This window comes from Cygnus atratus, chromosome 5, assembly GCF_013377495.2.
Source record: "Cygnus atratus isolate AKBS03 ecotype Queensland, Australia chromosome 5, CAtr_DNAZoo_HiC_assembly, whole genome shotgun sequence".
NCBI classification, from domain to species: Eukaryota; Metazoa; Chordata; class Aves; order Anseriformes; family Anatidae; genus Cygnus; species Cygnus atratus.
Window position 1 is genome coordinate 25,986,979 of NC_066366.1, and position 23,931 is coordinate 26,010,909.

Here is a 23,931-nt window from a genome sequence, read left to right on the forward strand (position 1 = left end):
CCTGAGTACACAATCAGACAGGATGATTTGGCTAAAAGTTACCAGAAATTAATACTCTCTAGGCATCACATCCGGTTATCAGTGTTCTTTTCAGAGTAAATATAAGTAACTGCTCAGTTCATCATGGTCATTTCTGAAGCTCTACATGAATTTGCTGAACTCCTCAGCACATTAACTTCTTACAGGGATAATTACAGGCTTGAGTAGTATGCAATTTGTATAGCATTCTCTGACCTCCAGGTTGACCTTGTTCAGGGGCAAATTCACAGGTTGTCATAAACCCCATTAGACATGCCTAGTTTGAGGCAAAACCGTTCCAGACTATAGCTGTTATAGATAATACGACATTTCAAATCATTCTACTATTTTTACATGCTAAAACATCCTCTAAATATGATCAAACTAGCTTCCATTGCTAAGCAAAGCTTTCACCTTAAAAGGCTAGAAAAATAAATGTAAAGAATAGCTTGTATGATTTTAAAAGCTAGAACAGAGATTCATGTTTTAAAATGCCTGATCAACTGTATGTTCACACACATTTTAGACAAATGTACACATGGTCACAATTACCAGACATCAAACTAGACTCAGACTACCTGAAATAGTTTCAGTGAAGTGAAATCTATAATTGACGGCTAATATTTTATTCATTATAGAGCAAAAACGGAGCAATAAGACAACAGAATAGCTCAAACTGGGCATAAAACTATTCTAAAACACAGTAGTAATACTGAAGAATTACATAGGACTTTTGTTACAGGTTTTAAAACCAATGTGCAACTTGAAAGATTTTGCAACAAAAACATAAAATCAGTGCTAAAACAGAGAACATGTTTTGCAAGATACTCATTTTGCTCCCAAATAATGCTTATTTTGGGGAAATCACTGACAGAGAATTAAATGATTGTATGAATTCTAAACGGAAAGGAGATACAAAAAATTTTGCAGTTTTCTAGCTCATAAAAACCGTAAGGGAAATAAAATGGAAGTTTGTAAAGACTGCATTGAACTATTTAGTCTGTGCTTTTAAAAGACAAATCACTGATCACCTCTCAGCATATTGGGACTTGCTTTTTGCTGGCAGTGACAGGTAAGAAGCTAAAATCCAGCTGACACCAGTTGATGCTGCTATGCCAGCTGGCAGGGTTTGCCAGCTGCCTGCTGCTCCTCCAGACTATGAATGTATCGTTGTAATGGATGCAGCATCTACTGGCTCAGTAACAAAGCAGTGGTTGCTGATGCTAATGTATTTAATTCACTGATCCATAACATTATTTGCTCGACGTGGTGTTCCCTGTTTTTTTAACGTTATTTCATTGATTTGCTATAAACAAGTGCCTCTTTTATATCTTTCAAATATTTATCATATAACTTAAAAGAAGAGACATACTGAAGCTCAAATACATGCATAAATTCTTCTGTCATTCCCATTAAAAGGTGTTTCTCTAATGTAGCCAGAAATGTATTTCATTAAATATTACACGTCAGACTTCACTGTTTTGTCTAACTGCAATGTCTACATTCTGTCCAGGACACTTACTGGTGCTGAAATCTGAACAGATTCAGTTTACTTTAGTAATTAAAAGCTAAATCCTTCCTTCTGCTGGTGCATGGATTCTTTCCATAATATTTAAATTTATTGAGAGAAACTATAAGCTAAAAGTCTGTTCTGTATATCAGAGTGTTTCCCTACATTCCCACTCATTAACTTTTATAGTGAAGTCAACAACCTGGACCCATAAGTAGTCTGCTGAAACCCTGTTGAAACAGAAGAGGAATATCATGCTCAAGAAGCAAGTAAGCACGCCCCGCAGGCCATTCTACATAAACACCGCAAGACTACCAATGAAATTTTGGAAGCTTAATACTATACATTATCTCTTCTATAGCTTCTCAAAGGAGAGCGAGATTTAACCATTTTTTATTTACTTAACCTGGATGAACCATAGTTTTATATTTTATCCATGTTCCTAATATTTTAGGAGACGTATTTCTAACTGCAATTCTATTGGATGAAGAAAAAAAACATTTTTAAGCTTTCCTTTCTAAAGGACAAGCAAGTGGCAACATTTCCAGATAAAATAAAGGGTAAGAAATCTAATAAATCTGATAGTAATTTCTATCAAAACCACGTGAATAAAACAAAGCCACAAAATAGATATTTACCCTTTATGGATACCTTCCCCATCCTACATGACTGCAGAGCTTTGTGGCAAATAAGGAAATGCTGTATTCATTCTTCTCAGCACAGCACAAAAAATAAAAGAAAGTGAGAGTGCCTCAGAAGAGCACGCACTAGCATTTTACTACTTTTACTCAAGTTTGAACACTGTTTATTATCTTATGCAGACAGCTGAAGACAGTCATTGTGTTTCAACCCTGCAAAGCTTCCAACATTTTCTGCAGTATCTGCTCTTCTTGCAGAAACACAAAATTCATTAATTGTAATTCCTCATTTAGTTAGATGGACAAAAAACTTGCTGACAGACATATCCCTTTCAGTTAAAAAAATGCAATTCACTCAAAATATTGACACTCTTCTTAAATGAGAACACATGTTAATAATTATGTGAAGTCTGTTAGAGATAATAGACAACAGAGAAGCCATTATCTTTAATGTCCTCCTGTGTCTTTGAAATGATAATCATTGCACTAAAGGGCCAAAAATGATTGATGGACTTTCATTTGGAGCATACACCTGACACAAATTACTTTACATTTACTTCTTTTTTTTTTTTTGGCAAGAAGACGACAGAGTGGCATCGCAAACATTCAACTATCCTGTTTCTTGAAAAAAGCATAGGAGGATAAGTTCGTCACAAGTCCTCAAATATACTGGGAGAAGCATGTAACTTCAGTAATGGAGCTACAGAATGCACATGGAATAAATCACGGTGAAGGAATGCTCTTTTCTAAATTACCTTTTTTTTTTTTTTTTTTTTTCCCCAGGCTTACAGGGCATCATAGCTTAATACATAATGGATCTTGCTTTTTATTTCATTTGCAATTACATTTCCTAATTCCCCTTTTCTTCTGTTTGGTACTACAAGAACAGATTTTGATTCTGCAAATCTAACAGGAAAGGGAAGCCCTATGGCTTGAAAACAATTACATGTGCCTACCAGCTTAAAAATTTGCATGGACATGTACAGACAAGAAATATTACCAGTTTAGAATGAATGAAAACAACATTCTTTGCATGTAAAACTTCAGTGCTTCATCTGACATGAAAATGTCTATAGAAGATTTTCACAGTCTGGGAAAGACACTTCAAATTATACTCAAATCTGTTGAAAGCTGAGTTCTTTCAAAAGGGGCAGATGATTATTTTCAGCAAAATAGGTTAGAATTTTTATATATTGATTGTTTTCTGTTTTCATTGTTTTCATAAACAGCTACGAGCCTTAATGGTAATGTATTTAATCTATAGTTGAAAATTTTTGGTACATGAAAAATTTATATTTGAGGTCCATTTACAATTTCATTTGTAGAACTTAAAATATTTTCTTAAATAAATCATACATTCCTAGACAAATGCTTTAATGGTATTCTTACTGGATAATATAATAGGTACAGAAATCATATATTCAGAAAGCTACAACTGAAATCTAAGCTTAAGAAAATACAGTGATGATAATGAAAACAGTCCAGTTTAATAGTGGCACAGTGATACTTTAAAAATTGGGTCACAAAATAGGAGTCACATTCAACATGCATTAAGAGTCTAAACGTCCAATGAAATAGGACAATCATCCATACAGGCTGGGTGGAGAATGGATTGAAAGCAGCCCTGAGGAGAAGGAAGGACCTAGGGGTGTTGGCTGACAAGAAGCTCAACATGAGCCAGCAATGTGCGCTTGCAGCGCAGAAAGCCAACCGTATTTGGGCTGCACCAAAACAAAACAAGCATGGCCAGCAGGCTGAGGGAGGTGATTCTCCCCCTCTGCTCTGCTCTTGTGAGACCCCACCTGGAGCACTGTGTTCAGCTTTGGGGCTTGTATATTGTCCTTTTTCTTCCCCAACACAAGAAGGACATGGAAGTATTAGAACAAGTCCAGAGGAGGGCCACAAAAATGATCAAGGAGCTGGAGCACCTCTCCTATGAAGAGAGGCTGAGGGAGTTGGGGTTGTTCAGCCTGGACAAGAGAAGGCAATGGGGAGACCTTATAGTGGCCTTCCAGTCCCCCTAAAGGGTGCTGCAGGAAAGCTGGGGAGGGACTCTTTGTCAGAGTAACCAGGTGGATCTAGCCCTTTTTCTTCTTGATTTCCAATAAGCTGTAACTTTTAAGTCATTTTGAAAGCGAGGCCCAACTAGATGCATAAGAAGCTACAGACCATAGTACCTTGCATGCCGTAAATATATTTAGGTCCTATGTATATTGCCAAGTTGCATCATACTAGTAACATAAATATTTAAATTAAGCTAATTCAATTAACCAAAATCAGAGAGAAATTGATTTGATTCATATGCAGGTGCTAACAAACTCCACTTATTTATTTTTGTCTAGTAACTTTGACTTTGCCTGCTGCATATTCAACCACTTCAGAACTAATCTAGAAAATAAATCCCACTCATACATTATTCATCCATCCAGAGTCTCTGGGAAAGTCAGGGTTCAAGCTACTGCCTCTTTTCCATTTCATAAATATCACATCCAAGAAATCACTGCATTGTATTATCTTGTATAAGACTAAAATGCCTATAGTCTTACACTTCAAAAGCATCATTGTAAGAAAACAATTGCATTTATTAATCCTTAAAGATATTGCACAGTATTTTGCTCTAACATAGGGACATAACTAATACATGACATAAATTCTCCCCATCCAGAAAATACAGGCTCTACTCTTAAGAAATAATACCTAGAAGGCTAGAATATTTATTTTGATTGTTATCTACATACAACTGTAGAACTTTACATGACTGCTTACTTGCAGGGGAGATAAATGCATGCGAATCTGTGTTTTATGAAATATTTCAGAGAATGCAGAGCTGGAAAAAAAAAACACAAAAAAAACAGAGTTCTTCCAAATCTGCTGAATTTTCCATAGGAGTGCATGAGCTGCCAAATACCCTAAAGAACTTCTAAAGCCCAGATAAGCATGACCATAACAAACATTAAGAATATGTAAGTGTACCAGAAGGTACATCTGACCTTCATTTGTACTACACTAACACTTAAACAATATTATTTTCACATTTTATCACTGTCGAATATACTGTATATGCCTAAAAAATACATGAAATCTCCCTCCATGTAGTCCTTTAAGACACTATCTTGCCATTACTGTTGGAAGGTTCTTAATTTCCCTTCCTTTTTTTCCCCACGTAGTTGTTAGAATACCTTATTTTTTAATTACTGCACTGCTAGTTATAGTAATTACATTCTTACACAAGGATGACAGCCTCAAGAAACTACTGTAACTGACTTAGTAAGCCAATTTCTGTCAGGCATGAAAGCAATGAATTTGGGAGTCACAGAAGCACTTCCACTCAAAAAAAGGACTGCCAGCTGTCTTCAACCATAGGAGTATGGACAGAAACTGGACTTTATGACTTTAAATTGAGCATCACGATGTTGGAAAGGCACTCAAAACGTCATCCAAAGCATTTCTGTACTTCAATACAGTATCAACTATATGTGTATAATTCTAAACAAATTTTCTTAATGATCTATCTCCCAATACAGAAACACATTTTCCCCAGCCAAAAGTGCTCTACATTCCTTTGGTATCCTTACTCTTAAAAAGCTTTTCATAATTTTTCTTTGCAGCAGCTGTATGCACTTGATGATACTTACTGTGTGTCCCATATCAACCTCCTCTTTTCTAGACTAAACAATCATAATCATTGAATTTTTCTCAGAGACTACTTTTACACTTCTGATCATTCCCACTTTTCTTGACTCTTCACAGTTAGTAAACATTTTTAATGAAGGCCTGGAGTGCCTAAATCTAGATGCAGTTCGTAACTGAGACATGGCTAAATAGATTGTCTTGCAAGCACCACTTCTGTTTATATATCAGTCTTGTTTTCCCTTTCTGTAGTACCGTGATTTGACAATTCATGCTCCTCATGCTCCATTACAATTCCTGGATCCTTTCTGCTAAACTGTCACCTAGACAGTCAGTTGTACCCCATCTTACTTCTAAGTAGGTAGATTAACCTTAACTGTACAGACTTGTGCTTATCCCTATTTCTCAGATCATACCACTGAAACATAAAAACTTTCTAAAGGGTCTAATCCAAAACATATGCAGCCTCTTGCAACTAAGTGATAGCTGCAGAGTTAATATTCCATTATCCAGGTTACAAGTGAAAATATGGAGACGACCAGACCCAGCACTGATCCCCACAGAATCCTCAATGTATTCTCCTATCTTGACAACGAGGATATGTATGTGTATAAAATATATTACGTATTATAAATATTATAAATTTTACATTGTATTTTATATATGGTTACATATGTAATTATATACATGAATAAAAATATATACTGATTATAACTTTCCAAATAGCATTGGACATCATCAGTTCCATTTATGTAGGACAAGATTTAGATATTTCTGGCTGAAAATGGCAGATTATCTATCACCTATAAGCAATAAAAGTGTAGTTGACAGTGAATAGTTTAATCAGGATTGTCCTAAGGTGTCTACTATGTGGACAAATAGGTAAGAATAGAACAAAGTGAAATTTCTATAGGTTTAATGTGATGTTTTGCACTTAAGCATTCATTTCACAGACGATGCATAAAAAGTGTTCTGACTGACAAAAAAAAATAATCTGAGAATAAGTTAAATACTATGATTTTATTTGAAACTGCAAGAGAAATGTAAATAGGTAGTAAAGATTTCATAATTCAGCAAACCACTAATTGTTAAAGTCTCCTTAGTTTTTATAAAGAAGACCCAGTTAAATAAGAAACAATTCCCCTTGGATTTGAAAGACCGACTCTTCCAATTGCACAAGAAACTTGATTGTGAAGCACTGATTTAATTCTCATTCAAGGAGAAAAGTATTAAGTAATCGTGTTTTAACAAGGGATCCTGCACAGCCTATCGGCCTGTCATTTTTCTAAATACCAAGCATGCCAAACATAGCTTGTATAAGATGGTATTAAATGGGACAAAAATTTGGGTGGGTGAGAAGAGATTTAATGTAACGAATAGGTCAACACTAAGATGTAGTATTAAATAAAACAGTTTACCTATGCCAAACACAAAATGCTACTCCAGATTCTACAGCTGTAGCTGTATCTTTCTTGGGAAGGCTTTTTTACAAAACATAAAATAGTGATTTACAAAGAATCATAAAATGATACAGTATCAGCTAAAAACACATAACACATGATGAATATCATCAGATTCATCTTTCATACTGTCTGTATAAAGCATTTTTAACCAGACTATACAATTCCATACACCAGGACACACCATACTTAAGACCAGACAAGCACATATTTGCAGCACTGTAGCAAAGAAAATGATTGCTGCTAAAGCTCTTCTGGATCGATGTAACTGTTAGAAAAAAGGTAAGAGAAGTTGAATGATGAGGTAAAGCATGAGAAAGGACAAATGAAACCAGCAGAACTGATAGTTCTACATTAATCTACAAGAGCTTTCTGTTACCATCTACTTATAAACCATACTGTAATTAAACAAAATGCCTTCCTATCATCATTTCACTCACAGCCCACCAAGATTGATCCATTGGAACTAGCCCACCGACATCTGGGATTTCAGAGAGACAAAGGAAAACATAGGACTATATAAAGACCAACTGTCTAAAAATTTCAACTGCTACTATGAGTCATTTAGCAAAGAAAGCTGGAAATACAGAATATAAAATAAGAAATGCTTATAAACCTAATTAAATTCAAATTTCATTTGAATTCTAAAAGCTGATTTTTTTTCCAATGGTTCAAATAACAGAAATTTTAATATTATTGTGCAAAAGATTTTGAAATGTTCACTCAAAAAAAACACACTACATGGTTTGTAACACCATGATCATAATCCCAACAGTTTCACCAAACTAACACATATTATATATAACTTTTAACCTTTGGGGGATTTAATTTTGTATTTTTGAGGAACTTTTTTATTCCTATAATTCCAGTAAATATGTTCCTAGTATTAAAAATAAAAATTTTCCTTTTAAAAACAAAACAATTTAATTCAACCACCAACATAAATAAAGAAAATATCTTTGTAAGAAAACATTGTTTTCTCACACGCAATGGTACTTATTATTACACCATTATTTCCTACATTGTATAGAATAACTACTATCCAATTCAGTTTTGGATAAAGTTAAGAGGGATCATTGAAACATCGTGCTGCTGTAATTTAGTTTACAAAGCAGTAAGGAAAAAGAATAATGCACATTGATCTTTCAGAAAACAGGACTAATACTAATCTGTTTTGCTGCCACAGACCTAGAGACCCAGATACATTCCTTCAGTTGCTGATATTTTGAAATAAATAGGTAATTGTTTGTGAATGCTGTTTCCCCACTGAAGTTACACTGGTTACAAGCTACAAGCACTTAAGTGTTTATCAAGTAAAATGTAATATAAAAATATTTTTCATAGCGGTTTTTTCAACTTCAATCTGATATTTAAAAGACTGTAACATTAAATATTTTCTTTAGGGTATCCAAATGCCAGCATGCTCCCACCCTCCAACTCCCCACCAGCCTCCTTTCTCATTTTTCACTTTTGGTATCACATTAGTTTGAATTTTGTAAGTTCTACAGCCTCATTTACATTTCTCATTAATTACTACACTAAGTGCAATACAGGAAGTTTATGATCAAAGATGTTTTGAAAGATTCAATTTCACTGATACACTTGTAGGAAAATTCACTTTATATGTATGATAAAATTGAAAAAGATAGATAGCACAGCTTACGTACAAAGTGCCCTCTTGTGGTTCCAAGCAGGTGAACTCAGATTTATGATACAGTATATATTTAAACAGGTTTGTAATCTATAACAATGTTGGTTTAGGAAAACATTATTCAATTATTGTTCAGACCAGAATTTTTCCTGCAGCAAATACTACTAATGCTATTTATTTGTCCTATATGCACATTGTAACTGAGCATATGCTCTCTCTGTAACAGATCACATCTGAGGCAAATAGTATCTGCTCTGATGATGACATAGTTACTGCACAAACTTTTAGCCATCAAAGATATGATTGCCCTGCTCTTCCTTGACAGCTATTTAGCTATACCAGAAAAGTACTTTTTGACATTCTTTATTCAAAACAAGAAAGAGTGGTTTTCCTATCTTCCCTTATACTTTATTTTTCCAATATTTGGAAATATAAATTTATATACTAATATAAATCACATATTGATATTAATATTAATATAAAACTATTTATTAAGATATATATTATAATATTTGGAAATATAATTCTCGAAATTAATCTTAATGGAAAATATGTTTGCTAGAATAATTTAATTATAGCCTTTACTTATAAATAATTGCAAGGGCAGACATGGCCTGAAATACTGGTACTTTTATATACATATTTGAACTTCCATTCAGTTCTCCTGTACACTACTTTTTCTACCTCACCAGGATATAGAACCTTCATTTTCACAAGGAAGAAACCTTCCAAGGTAAATAATAAATTTACCTGAATCATCTAGCTAGGGTTGATTCAGCAGTCTTACCTGTTTTGCTTTAAAGTGGGATTTACAAACCAATCTATTATGCGCTAGTTCATCAATAAATAAAAAATGAAGTTTTTAAAAATGTAAAACAAAGCAGCAACAGCAACAAAAAAAAGAAACCAAACCAAACAACAAAAACAACAAAGCTAATACAAAGAAACAATAAATACCTTTTTGGCCTTGTTTTTTTTTTCATAAGTGTCTGATAATGGTTTTCTTTTTTCCTGAGTGGTGTCTTTGGAGAACAAAAATTCAAACTCAGTAGTATCAAGTATATCAGGTTCTTCTAGTGATTCCCATAATGTTGGTATAGCAGTTTTCCTATAAAGGGAAAGATAATAATAAAAATTACACTAAATATCTATTAAAAAAACGTATCTTTAATAGAATTAAAACTCAAAACAACAAACATGGCTAGCACACAAATAGTATTCCTTCTCTATACCTTTCTTTTGCAAGGAGTCAAAGTATTTTGCACAAGGCTGTGAAAGTAAGTGTAGCTAAGTGTAGCTACTTAGTAGACTACCTGTATGTATTGTGCAGTTTTTTTGTAAAACAACCAAATACTGCAACTGCAGCTTGTGCAAATACATCTTTAGAGATTTCTACCACTTCAACTAGGATTAAGAGTATTTCAACAACAGCTTTTTTGAGTAATTCCAAGTAATCTGCTTAGACCTACAAAAATAAACAATATCAACAAATAGTGACTGCACTTTATTCAAGCACATTTTAAGAACATTCGAAGAGGATTTGGTTCACTTGATGTTAGCCACAGGTGCATTATCCTCACAGTTATCATTGTTGCAGGTTTAAGAAATTACAACAATTATGTGGCCTATACTTTCAGAGACTGAACAGATTCTGCTTCATTTAACCAACTAGAAATTTTACGTGGAGATTATCATTCCTTTTCTTCTCAGCTTTCAAACCAGATGTAGTGTAGATAACCATCACCATCTACACTTGGAACCTATTAATGCAATCCTCTTGTTTTATCTGAATTTAGGAAAAATACTTAGTAGTGCTGCAAACTGAGCACTTCAATTCTGAATGACTTTCAAAATTTCAATATTTTTTGAAAGTATGTGTGACAAAACTATCTTCAAACTATTCTTCTTGTCATATGCTTATCAGTGGAAGGTGGGCCCACTTCTTCCAGCAGATGTCACTAAAAGGCAATGAAATATTTTGCAATAATATATATACATATAGATGTATATATGAAAACCCTATGAGCTACAAAGGGCTGATATCACCAAACATACATTTATTAGATGTAATATACAACAAATGTAATACCTACCAACATAAGTGGGAAGAGAAATCCAAGTCATATAAATACTTTTTCTCAAATTTAGGATTGTTTCTACCTAATACACAAACACATATTTATTACAGTGAATGTTTAAGAACTCTAATTTTTCCATTAGCATCCACTGATGAAGCATATTCAGTGTCACAGGAGGTGGCTAGAACTCAACAGCTTCACTCTTCCTGACATCAGCTGCAAAGATTTCACTGAAGAATGCTTTCTGGTTCTGTAAGAAGAACTTCAAAGTCCTAGAGAGCTGCTGCTCTGAACAGCAAACCCTTAAAAAAGTTTCCATTTCTAGTGCAGACCATAAAGTTGCTGGATCATTAGAGCGGATGACCAGTGGTTCACCGTAACTATGACTTAGACTTTATTTTGCACTGAGCAAGAGCTTGATGAACCAGCAATGTTTCAAAATGATCATCTTGATCTCAGTGAATCAATAGGAAGAATTACAACAAGGTTTATTTTTGGACCAACTATCTATTCACTATTTTGCACTAGTAATTTTGGGAAAGCAAAATGAAAATGCCAAAACTTCCTGTTCAAGAATATTTCACTTCCTTTAATTCTGAAGCAATGAAAAAATACAACTCACACTTCATTAACTGTTTGTTCCTGTTTTATATTTTATATAAAATATGAACACCTTCTGTTTGGTTACACCAGAGTAAAATTTCCAGAATTATGATTCTTTCTCATCAAAATAAATTCAGACAAAAAGCTATAAACTATAATAAAAGTCATATTTAATTAAGACCGGTAAGCTTTTGTTTGTTTGTTTTAACTACAGAGGTCTCTATCAGCAGTGAGCCTCCTCCATGCTGGATATTTTACACTACAGGTTCCTGCACTGCATTTATTTATACATATGCTTCACGCCCCCGGAGAATTATACACAGAGGTTAGTCCCAGTTTATTTTTTTCCAGAGCTGGAATTACAGAGGCTGACACAGTGCTTTGAAGATGGTATCACCTCAAATGACTGGAAAGCTAAAAGGAGATGAAACTCAAAGTTCTCACTTGACCAAATTCTACCATTTCAATTTTAATTCTAATTCTATTTAAAAATATATATTTTTTCACCTCCTGGCTAACTTTTTTTTTTTCTTATCTCTTTAGTGCAAAGTCAAGGAACCCTCAAAATATTTAGTTGCTTTGCCACTAGCTGTCCAGGGAGTACTCTGATTTTGGGGAATAAAACTATCAAACTTCTTCCCGTTATAATGCACATAATTTTCATTTATATCTAACATTTTAAACCCATTTCTTCTTATTATTATTAGGCTTCTAGAACTGATTCCTTTTTTGTTTGTTTGTTTAAACATGTAAATTCCATGCCTCTACACTTATGTTTTACTTCTTGTTAAGACCATACACTTGTACATGGTGCATAAATAGCCATGAAGTCTAAATAAATATATTTTACCTGGTGCCTTGCAATTGTATCCGTGTCCAATACAAAGGCTTCATTGGACGGCTAGGTTCAATGGCAGGTTTCCGAGGACCTTGACTTGAAGATAAAGTGCTATTAAAAAAGAACCCAGGCCCAGGGGGTGGAGGGGGTGGAGGTAACCCAGATCCAGGCAGTGGAGGAGGAACAGGAGGTCCCAGCCCTGGAAGTGGTGGTGGTGGTGGTGGTGGTGATGGCACTTGAAAATCCCTACAGCCTTCAGAAAGTGGAGGTGGCAGTGGTGGCCCAGATCCACACTGAAGTGTCAGTGAAGTCAAACCTGTTGGCAAAGGTGGTGGTGGAGGAACTAAACCTGGTAGTGAAGAATCGGGAATGGGAGGAGGAGGAGGAGGAGGAGGAGGTGGTGGTGGCGGCGGCGGTGGTGGAGGAGGCAGCATTTGTTTTGGTTGACAAGGTAAGACACTTTCTGAAGTTGGTACATTGTAATTGTCCTTATTTTCACTTTGGGCAGAAATACAATGTGTCAAAGAAGAAATATTAAGCTTTTTGGGTACTATTTGGTTATTTTTCACAGCTCTGTTTTCTTCTTCATTAGGCTTTATAAAAGTTTCTCTGTCAGTCTGTATACATACATTTCGGTATGTCTTTGGTGGGTTATCATCTTCAGTAGAAACGGCAATATCCTTTGCTTCTTCATTTCTTCTGTTTAATTTATTATCAAGTTCATTCTTCAGATGTGCAATGGTTTCCTCAAGCTGAGCAGTTGATACAGCATGTTCTCCACGAATATGGAATACCCTGAGTTCAAACTGAGACTGCAGAACAACAACAACAAAAAACCCTCAGTGTACATATTTTGCTAAAGTGTTTATTTTATAGCAATTAAAAATTTTCACATTTAGACTATGTTCTTACAACCTATATTGACAGAAATACTTCACTTTCCCAGTTCTTAATGGCTTTATTGCAAGCTTTTACATCAGTGGTTAATAATTAATCTTTTATGAAATGTAAGTAATATATATTTCAGCAAAACACATTTTATGAGTAAATATACAGAATCCTGATTCAACAAATTCTAACTTGTCTTTATGCAGACTTAATGTTGTTTAGTTTCTGAATGCAGTAGCTAATAGTTCATTATGGAAAAAAGTTGCCTGTTTCGAACAGTATTTTACTGTTTTTATTTCATTTCATAAATATACCTTATATTCTTAACATGTTAGGAGATTTTAAAAAAATATGAAAATCAACAGAAGGTGAAAATCTTCCTGGATAAAATATTAAATAAAAAAATTACCAATCTATTAAAATTATTCTCATCAATTAAATTCAGAGAGATACACACAAATTCTCCCTCAAAATTATCACTAGATTAAAACTGCTTTTTACCAAATATCTTTTAATCTGTAATTCAGAGAAAATATAAATAAATCTTAGAACCATAAAGAAATCATGAAGATTTCACTGAGGTAGAATGAAATAGCAAATGTCTTTCAAGAATATGCAAAACAAGGAAGAAAACCAAACTTTTGTTACCCTTTAACTTGATTTCCCCCATTTCTGATGTAAGTCTTGCAAAGATAATTAAACAGTTTTGTATTGGAAATAACCCAATTTCAATTAAGTTTTATAGACTAACTAGAATGTATATTTGAACATCTTTCACTTGTTTTTTTTTTGTTTTTACACTGTTACTCTACCAAAGTTTGTCATGGCTCAGCTTAATTAGTAGTTCATTCAAACTATCACAAGATTTTATGCCATTTGAATTGCTCCAGAGCAATCACTTTTCTTCTTAAATCCAGCATACTGATATATAAACAAAATAATGAAGTAAATTTGCCTCAGGGAATTCAGTTACAATTACAATAACACTTGTATTATTTTTAACAAGAATTAATACGAAAACTACCAAGGACAAAAGAGAAAACCAGGCTTAACAAACATGACACATTGGGAACCTATGTTGGACATCTCATCAATGGAGAAGATGAGTATTATCCAACTGGCTGAAATATCAAAGAGCAATAAGTAATAAAATAAGTTTTGATTTTAATTACCTTACATCTCAAAACAAATCTGGTTCATCAGAATAAGATTAAGTAATATTGTAACCTTCTTACATCACTATGATAGTATTTTTAACAGAATTTTAAGAATATGTACAAATATGTTAATACATACTATTTATACATATACAGATACATAATAATAAAGGTCTGTTTCCTGGCAAATATTTCTTCCTGAGAGCTGAAATGCTTTGAAATTTTACAACAAATCAAAAGTCCATGGAGATCAAACAGCACACAGCTGTTCCATGTGGTGAGAATTTAAACTTTCACTTTCTGTCATGTAATATGGTAATTATGTATGAAGTCCATTACATTTTCTTTATTACATCACAAAGGATTAATTAGGTATCATCACGTAATATTAAGTGATAATGAGAAGCAGCGTGTTCTAAACTTAGGCACCTTTAACTCCTGAAATTTAGTTACTATATAAAAAAAATAAATTGAAAAAATCCAATTTTCACTTGTCTGTAGTTTCAAACTTTTTACGTGTTACTGCCTACTAGAATGCAGTCTCAGAATTCAGGCTGCAGAATACTTACTGATAATAACTAGACTTGAATACACAAATCTGGAAGAACCATATGCAGAGTTCAAACCTAAATTAACTTAAATACAATTACCTATATTAACTACATTAAACTAAATTTCAACTAAATTAAGATTTGCAGCAACTTTTTTGTCAAACAGCTGCTCATTGTGCAAGATGATTTCTTGGCTTTACAAATGGGTTGTTGCTTAAAATTTTGAGATTTACATTAGATTAGAATCTTTCTTCTAATATATTATCAAATTTATAGTTGCTATTTTATGCCATAGTATAAACACTATAGTTTGTAGTTATTACAGTAAATCATACTAGTTACTAACTAGTATAGAAGTTAGTAAGCTATCGTACAGTTTATAGTTAGTAAAGATAAATCATTAAATGTTGCTACAGCAATTGCTGATGCAGTACATAACTTAATATAAACAAATCTTACATTGAAATGGAATATAAAAGAATCTAATTACACCTTACAATTTCAAATGGGAAACAGATCAATCAAAATTTACTTTTATACTATAAGCTATAACTGGAATCCTGAAATATTAAAAATATAATGTGAACACAGACATTTTGTTCAATATAAATTGTTGTTAGAAGGACTTGGAAGGACTTGTACACTATCCTTCCAGTTAAAAGACTGCTTTCATCTCAATGGGTACTAAAGTGTTTTGTTTTTTTCTTTAACTACAGTATACATATGCATACTAAGCTTACAGTTTTATTTCCAGGTGTCTGTCAACACTCCTTTAAAATGTTTATGACGACTACTTAACACTACCTGTGGCTGATGATAAGAACAGATTTTTTACCAAAACTCAAATCCATAGGAATTACAGTTAGACAGAGATCAAAATATTCAGATCTTGTTGCTGAATCATGTCAGCAATATATGGAGTCTGTTGCATGCTACACCATGAAAGAGATTCCTAGAGTGTTTGACAACAGACGTAAGATGAACAACGACTAATGGCTATCATAAGAACGTAATAGCTTGGACACAACTATTTAAAGCAGAAGGAAACAGACATTTTTTTTAACAGGAAACAAGATGTCTGAGGGAAGGAAGGTGTGAGAAGTCTGGAGGGCTGGAAGATACAGGTAGATGGCTGGAAACTAAAGCTTAGAAAGTCACCCTATGCAACATGAATGAACCTGATTTATTCCTGAAGAAGGGTAAAAGATGTGGAAACCTATCACAGTAAAATGTCTATACAAATATCCGTACAGAATGAAGATATTATGAATAATTTAGGGAATAATTTAAGAATAATTTAAATAAAGATTTATTTTCTCTAGATTACTGTTAAATGTACCAGGCTAGAGGTAGGTAATTTCAATAAAACCTTACCCCTATGTCCTCTTCATATTGTCAGTTCAGAAGAAACTATAAGTATACAAATAAATTCATATAACCACGTACTGTAACAGCTTTAACATGCTAAAATCAGATCTCAATTATAAATTTGAAAGTACCTCCTGGGTATCTTAACCCTAATCTGCATAGCAATATGCTGCTGAAAAAAGTTGGTACAATCTTTCATGCTCTCATTGTCAATATTACATCTGAAAACGATGCTATGCTAGTATGCTGAATAACAGTCTAAGAATTCAGAAAAATTTTATCAGATTCATAAGCGATCTGAAATTCAATGCTAAAATTGGTAAAAGAGAACTGCAGTGTACATAGCCACTGAAGGGACTGATCAGTGTGACGGCAATTCTATGGGAAAACAATCAGTGAAGGACAGTGCATCACAAACGGATTGTGAGTCAGCAACTCTGGGTGAAAATATATAAACAGAAATGTCATACGTAATAAAAATAAAGTAACACTTGTGCTCTACTCAGTGCTAGTGAAAGCTGTGGTGTTCAGTCTGTGAAAAATGCTGTCCCTCTGTTCATGATAATTTCTATTGAAATCTGGGGCAGCTAATTCGGTATTCTTTTTCCAGGTTCTATGTACATTGCCTTCATCTCACCCTTATGAAATAATGGCCCCTGTCTTTCCTTGATTTCTTTGTTTCTATGGCTGAACTTCACTGTATCTATAAAACTTGCTTTCCAAGATGTAACTTAGCTTGTTGTCAACTGTCCTTTCAATTTCACTGTTCTTCTAACCTCTAACACTAGCCTTTCTGTTCAATGTACATCTTTTTCCATTCCTCCTTGTCTATTTCCACCCAACATCCATTCTGAAGAGGCTGAATAAATAAATATGCAGTTAGGTCTAGCCCTCCCCCTTACAAGCTTTGTTTTGCTCCCTCTTCTGCCCTTGGTCAGAATGCAGGTTACAGAGGTTTTGTACCTCTGATTCTGACCAAATATAGGCCGTGCCTATCCGCTGTTCAAGCCTCATTGGTACAGTCACACTCACAAATGAGTTTCTTTTATTTCTCAAGATTTGTCTTGTACTTGCCATCAGAACAGGACATCCATTTTCCTTGAGTAAAATCACCTCACCAAAGCAAATGGTCCCAGCTGACTCTCAGTTCCCTTAAACGCTGACTTATATATAAGATTAGAAGGTCAGTATTACATATTACACTCTTCCAAAAAATATACCTCTATCAAGGGGTAAAATACAAATAAAAGTCATCCCTAAAAAGTAAAATTGCCCCTTTTACTGAAATACATATTGCCGTAACATAAAGATGATTTTACAAATAACAAAAATATTCCTGTATTTTTTTCCCGTATACCCAGCCCTCTGTTGTATGAGTGCCTTCCAGTGACTTCCTTTTTGCACCCATGACTTTATGCAACACAGACTAAAAAAAGGCAAGAAGATAAATTTTCTGAAATAATATTGAGACTCAGAAACATCTGAAACATATTCAAATGCAGAAGAAAGGCCAAATGCTGAATCAGTGTATTTTATTTCCACCTCTCATTACAGACTCAGATAATAAAGCACATAACTTACCACAAAAGAGATTAAATCTTCTCTTTCAGGATGCAACCTGCAGGTTGTCTAAATGTCTTTGAAATGATAATATGGATTGGCAAACAAATTCTGTAATACCAATGTGATGGCTTTTCTCTGTGCTTTGATAGGTAACAAAGATTAAAGTTGAATTTAGTACAGCCAGTAATAGTCTATATAGTCAATTAAATGCAATGAGATCAATTATATTTGTTGTGTTACTGCTTTATATAATGTGATTTTACATGGACAAAGAAAAAGAATAGTTTGTATGTACAAATATGATGAAACCATAAATCTAAATAGCAATCTACAATCAAAAATTAGCTGCTGGCCTACAAATGTTTAAAAAAACTTTGAAAACTGCAATGGTAAGACATTCTTTAGAACACTGTTTAGAGCAAGCAACAGGCAAAACTTTTCTTTGAAAACAGCATGTTAATGCTGCACTGCTAATGCTTAATATTTTCTCACTGGTGTTAACAGTGCAATTCTACTCTGAAAAGTGACTGCGTAAAAATGGCACGTCTGTAATGAACAGCCATTCAACGTATGTCAGACACAGACCACATCTTTAACTGAGAAACTTATACTTTTACTAGTTTTTAACTCCAATTAGCCTGGAAAAACAACACAGTAGTGAGAAAGCTCAATTTTATTCCCTTCTCTGACTTTATACAGTGATTGTTACATCTAATGAGTCACTTATCTTATGCCAAGCTATGAAAATAAAAAAATAAAATAAAAAATAAAAAAAGGAACAAAGAAAATGCAAAGTATCTATGGATAGTTTCATATACTATTTTACCACTGGAAATGCTCTTGGGGAAAAAAAAAAAAAGGTAAGAATTCTTGAGTTGCTGCTGAAATTTTTTTTTTTTTATAGACTTCACAGCTTTTTTTTTTAATAGCATTTTGGTCATCAAAGTACTGTGCATAGAAAAGAGAGGAAAACATTTTTCAAAGACAGCCTCGGACTTTTTGTTCCTCCTAAGTGATTTCATCTTCAGTTTTTGGAAGAGCTCACACTTTTTATTCTTGCATTGTGTTGACAAAGAACAAAAAAGTCTTTTTTTTTTGTTAAATGTCTGTCCTTGAAAAAACATACATTTGTTTTAAATTTTAACAACAATCACAGATTTAGCAAAGAATTTTTCAATGAAAAAAATTAAGCCTGTGCCAATTTATATAAAAATCAAAATTCCTCTCTAACAAATACCTCAACAAATATAATCATTTACATATGGTATATCACTATATTCAAGGGTACGCAGTAAGGGTTATTCTGACAGCTAATAGTGAGAAAAAAAAAAAAAAAGCAAAAAGCCAAATGGATTGCCCATTCTCAAACATTTTCAGCACTCTAAATTTTTGAATAGGCTATATATATAAAGTATTATTCTCTTTGTAATTTAAAAATGTTAAATACATAGTTTTATAGAGAATATGTAGGAAGATAGTTGGGAGGAAATATGATCATAGTAAATATATATAACAGTTTTTCTATATACTTTTGGAATATTTAATTATTTAATGACAACTAGCATTTCGGTAGTCTAGAAAGAAATACAGACTTACAGTGAGTGAGATTGATTTTTCAATACAAAATCATTAGTCTAATACAACATTTAAATGTAAGTTACAGTGCAACATGCAGATTTTTTTTTTTAATTGTATCAGCATGTTTAGTTACATATAAGACTACAGATGGCCTAAAATTTACATAACATTTTAAGCACTAATTGACTTAAAATTTGACAATTTTAAATATTTACTGTGAAAATACCGTTTTTTTCTTCCCGCATCTATATATTTATCCCCTCAGTCCTTTCACTGGTAATAACTACCACTCAACTGTTTTAGATTACACAAATCAACTCACGTGGAGAGCTCTGTTACAGAATACACATCTCCCGACAGCTCACTGTTAGTCCTTGCTTTTCCTCAGCTGTCCTATTTACATGCAACTTTACTGAGATGAACCTTGCCATTAAGAATAAATCTCCTCCTCTCTGTAACTTTTAATCAAAGACACTGAAAGAACCCCTGATGTGTCCTTGAAATTTCTCCATAATCTCAAAATCCAATACATGGAAAAATGTCTCTAATAATGCTCGTTGTCCTTCACAGCTTATCCACATTTATGGATGCAATTATGTCAACTTTTGCACCTAGTCAGTGATTTACTCTCCTGTGCCCACAGAGAAACCTCACCGGACCCTAAATCTTTCTTGACTCTGATACATAAATACATAGTTTAGTGTGTTTGGGAACCATACAAAATTTTCAAAGCAGAGCAATTGTTGGCTAAAAAAAGGACCATAAGGAAGCATAGGACTATAAGCATGAAAATACAGAATTAACTTCATATTGACTGGTTACAATCATCCTACTTTTTACTGACTTCTGTCCCCTACAAAATACAAAGACTAGTCAGTCTTCCATGCACATTTAGGCTTATGTAAATTAGTATGGTAACAGAGGAACAGAGCACTGCCATTCTCTTCAACTCTCCTTTGGCAGCAACTGCCATCAGTCCAACACCTTCCACAGGCATAGAATTGTCCTCACAATGAGGAAGCTGGACATGACCAAAAGGCATGAAGTAGAAAATTATTAATGCCTTGGATTCTCCAACTTTTGGCCACAGATGCATTTGCTAAGTAATGTCATCCTTTGAGGTAAATGATAGCACTTCTAAAAACAACTAGACTACATATTACTTAATGAAGTCAACTGTTAATAACATGTGAGTAAAACGGTAAATTTCAAGTTATTAATAAATAATAACAGTGGATAACTTAGGATTGGATGTAGATTTTATCTGTTTGGTAGGTAACAAAAAATGTCTACCATTACTGAAGTTCTTGCTCATTTGAATGAATGTTTTTGAAAATAGTAGAACCATGACAAAGTTCAGCTGACAAAAATAAATAAATAAATAAATAAATAAATAACCTGCACAAATCTCCCATAGCAGTGAGCAGGGAACACCACTCGCACCAGAATTTTGCAGGATAGGTAACGTATAGTAGCTACAGGAAAACATGTAACAACAGATACATGTCATACAGATATGTCATACAGAAAGGGAGAGAGATCGTTGCAGAAAGTGACCATGTGCTGATTCCTCCCAAATGTAAACTAGTTCATGCTAGGCAAAATAAATCTCATGCAGCTTGCAAAAAAAGGGAAGAAGGCTGAATTGAGACTTAGCTAGAAATTTCAAAGAAAAGTGAGAGGTTCATGGACAATTTCATTGGCAAAATCTCTCCATACTTTTAAATCCTGTTAAAAATTCATGTCAAACTTTTGTTGAAGCTGGTCCATGAACAACTAACATAAAGACTCCAAATACAATAACAAAAGCCTTTCCTATTACAAACACTGTAGTTACTTCCTACTCTGTTTCTCAGTCACGGTCGCTGCCTTGGTCTTAGGACAGCCTAAGTTACTATGACTTTAAAGACAAAAGAATGCTAAAACTATGCTATGTTTTACATTGGAGGTCAAAAGATTATACCCAAAGAGAAAAAAATGAATTATTGTTATTATTCAAATATTTTAAAATACAATATATAAAAATATAGAATAATATTTCTAATTTTGTTTTAGTTAATCATTTGTTCTGTTGACAATTTACTTTCAAGAAATCATCTTATTTACCATTTGCTAGGGAAACTGTATGAATCATTACTGTTACTAATTCATATGATTTGGCATGCAAATTCAAAAACGATGTGAAAAATTCCTGAAAACAAGTTGAAGATGAAGTTTCAGCGACTAAAGCTACAGAGGTAGTATGGATCCAATAAGAAAACTGATTGTAGTAGAGAGCAAGTTGTCTCTGATCTTGGGAGAATGTTTTTGGACACCTAACAGCTTTTTTATTAGTGTGGCTGATTAAAATGAAAAGCCTTACTACTAAAATGTTCTTTTTGATGAGTTTTTTTGCCATGAACTATAGACCTTGCAGTCCAGTGGGATACAAATCCTTTGATCCTGTGCAGTCACATAAATTCAAAGTCGTAAAACAACATTGAATTTGATTTTATTAGTGTGGCTGATGTTGCCAGAATTGTAATGCAACCTTGTTTTTCTTCTCTTTTCTTCCTTTTCTTTTGGGGAGGGGTGGAGAGGAAAGGAGAGTTTACTGTCAACATTGCTTCACAGTATAAAGAACTGATTTCTTTGGCAGCCAGACTCCAAGATTAAGCCATTATAACAAAGCCTTGTAATGATTTGTAAGAGAGTAATGATACGCATCACATTCTAAGTTTCAATGAATGAAGCAAAAGCAAGTTGAAGCAAAAAGCAGTGTTAGTACAGCATATGGGAAACAGTAAGCAAGGATAAAGTTATACCTCTATAGAATGATAACAAGTAACAACAAACACTACTTTGCAGTAGGAAATAATTGGCCAAGCAGTGCTATACATTGTTACGAGATTATAAGTTCTAAAATAAAGTAATTCTACATTTTTAGAAATTGAAGCTTTTCATTCATCATGAAGATAATTTTTGTTCAAAAAAATAAATCTATGAATACCTACACTGAGGATATGGCCACCCTCTCTACCAATGCATAGAGTGCCCACACAGGCAATGAAAAAAACTAAAACATTTTGAAGTGTAGCAAGCCATTCAGTTCCTTGCTATGGAGGGAAGTGAATTTTCTGGGGCCTGTCTGACACCAGATCTCAAAATAACAGCAGACATTCAATTTTACTTTATGGAACATAGCCACCTGAAGGAGTAATTCTCTGCACCTAAAATTGTCACATTCCTCAGGTGTTACAGTGAGAGACCTCAATACATCAAAACAAACTGATTGCTTGGTGAAACAGTTCTTCCTCCAACACTTTATATTCCAAAATACACTACCTCATTTTTCTATAGCAAAGGAAATGAAGGCAGAGGTTACCTTCACAGTCAGCTTCACATTCAGAAAGCAAAAGCTTTCATTAAGTTACACTCTTTACCCTCTAGAAAAAAAAATAAAAATAAAATCTATTCTTTTCCTCACAACTTCAGGACAGAATGGAATTTTTTATAGTGACAATATAATATGTGCCTCAGTTACAGTGATTAAAGAAAAAAACGCAAACTGCAAATATTGTTAAGGCAAATTATAAAAGGAGATCCTAACAAGTAAGATATATTGCATGTCTTCTATCTTGGTTTAGTCAGGAAGTCCAGTTCTGCTGATACTATTGTACACTTTAGTGGTGAAAATAGAATACTGTGTTTAAATAATGACCAATCAGGTAATGTTAAGAAGAAAACCCAACACTGTATTTACGAACAGACTTCTTTTAACATTGTAGAGATGTTTACGCTGCAATTTCTTAGCAGGTAAAGATTCACTTAGCTAACTCACAGTTTACGACCTCCAGAGATGCTACTTGGCTAAACAGAAGTAAAACTTCAATTATGGAAATGACCCAGTAACTGTGTAAAAGACATAGCTACTTTACATTGATATTTACTGAATGTTAATTATGCATTAGCACATTATTCTAGACATTCCCTTTATGGGATTCGAAGAAAATACTGCACACACACAAAATGTGTTAAAAATTATTAAAAAAATAACAACAAACAGCTTTGTTCAATTACATAAAAGGAAAAAATACAAGTGTAGATGCCAGAGCAAGCAAAGTTTTCTCTCACTCCATCAGTGTTTCCATGTAAGGCAGCTACACAGAATCCTTCTGTTTGACAGACCCAGAATCTCATTCAGTGAACATGATGGGAGCTATTCCAGACAAGAATAAAAACTGTATTATCAAAAAGCTGTCAGTTTTAAGACTTTTGCTTCATATGTGCTGAAGTTGAAAGATATATAAGGTATATAATGAACGAAATATGGAACTTTGGGAAAAGATATAACAGTATCACAGTAAAGGTATTATAATGCTGACCTGGAAAAGCAGATTCTGTACTTGCCCAAAACGCAA

The 23,931-nt window shown here is 33.6% G+C and overlaps 1 protein-coding gene across 1 annotated transcript in view; it reads right to left on the reverse strand.

Annotated features, from left to right (window-relative positions):
* Positions 1-23,931, reverse strand: part of FMN1 (formin 1) — a 141,561-nt gene that overhangs the window by 85,334 nt on the left and 32,296 nt on the right. The window contains exons 4-5 of the mRNA XM_035539549.2: positions 12,439-13,238; positions 9,865-10,015 (exon numbers count right to left, since the gene is read on the reverse strand). Coding sequence (XP_035395442.1) covers positions 9,865-10,015; positions 12,439-13,238 — 951 coding nt within the window. The remainder of the gene's footprint in view (positions 1-9,864; positions 10,016-12,438; positions 13,239-23,931) is intronic.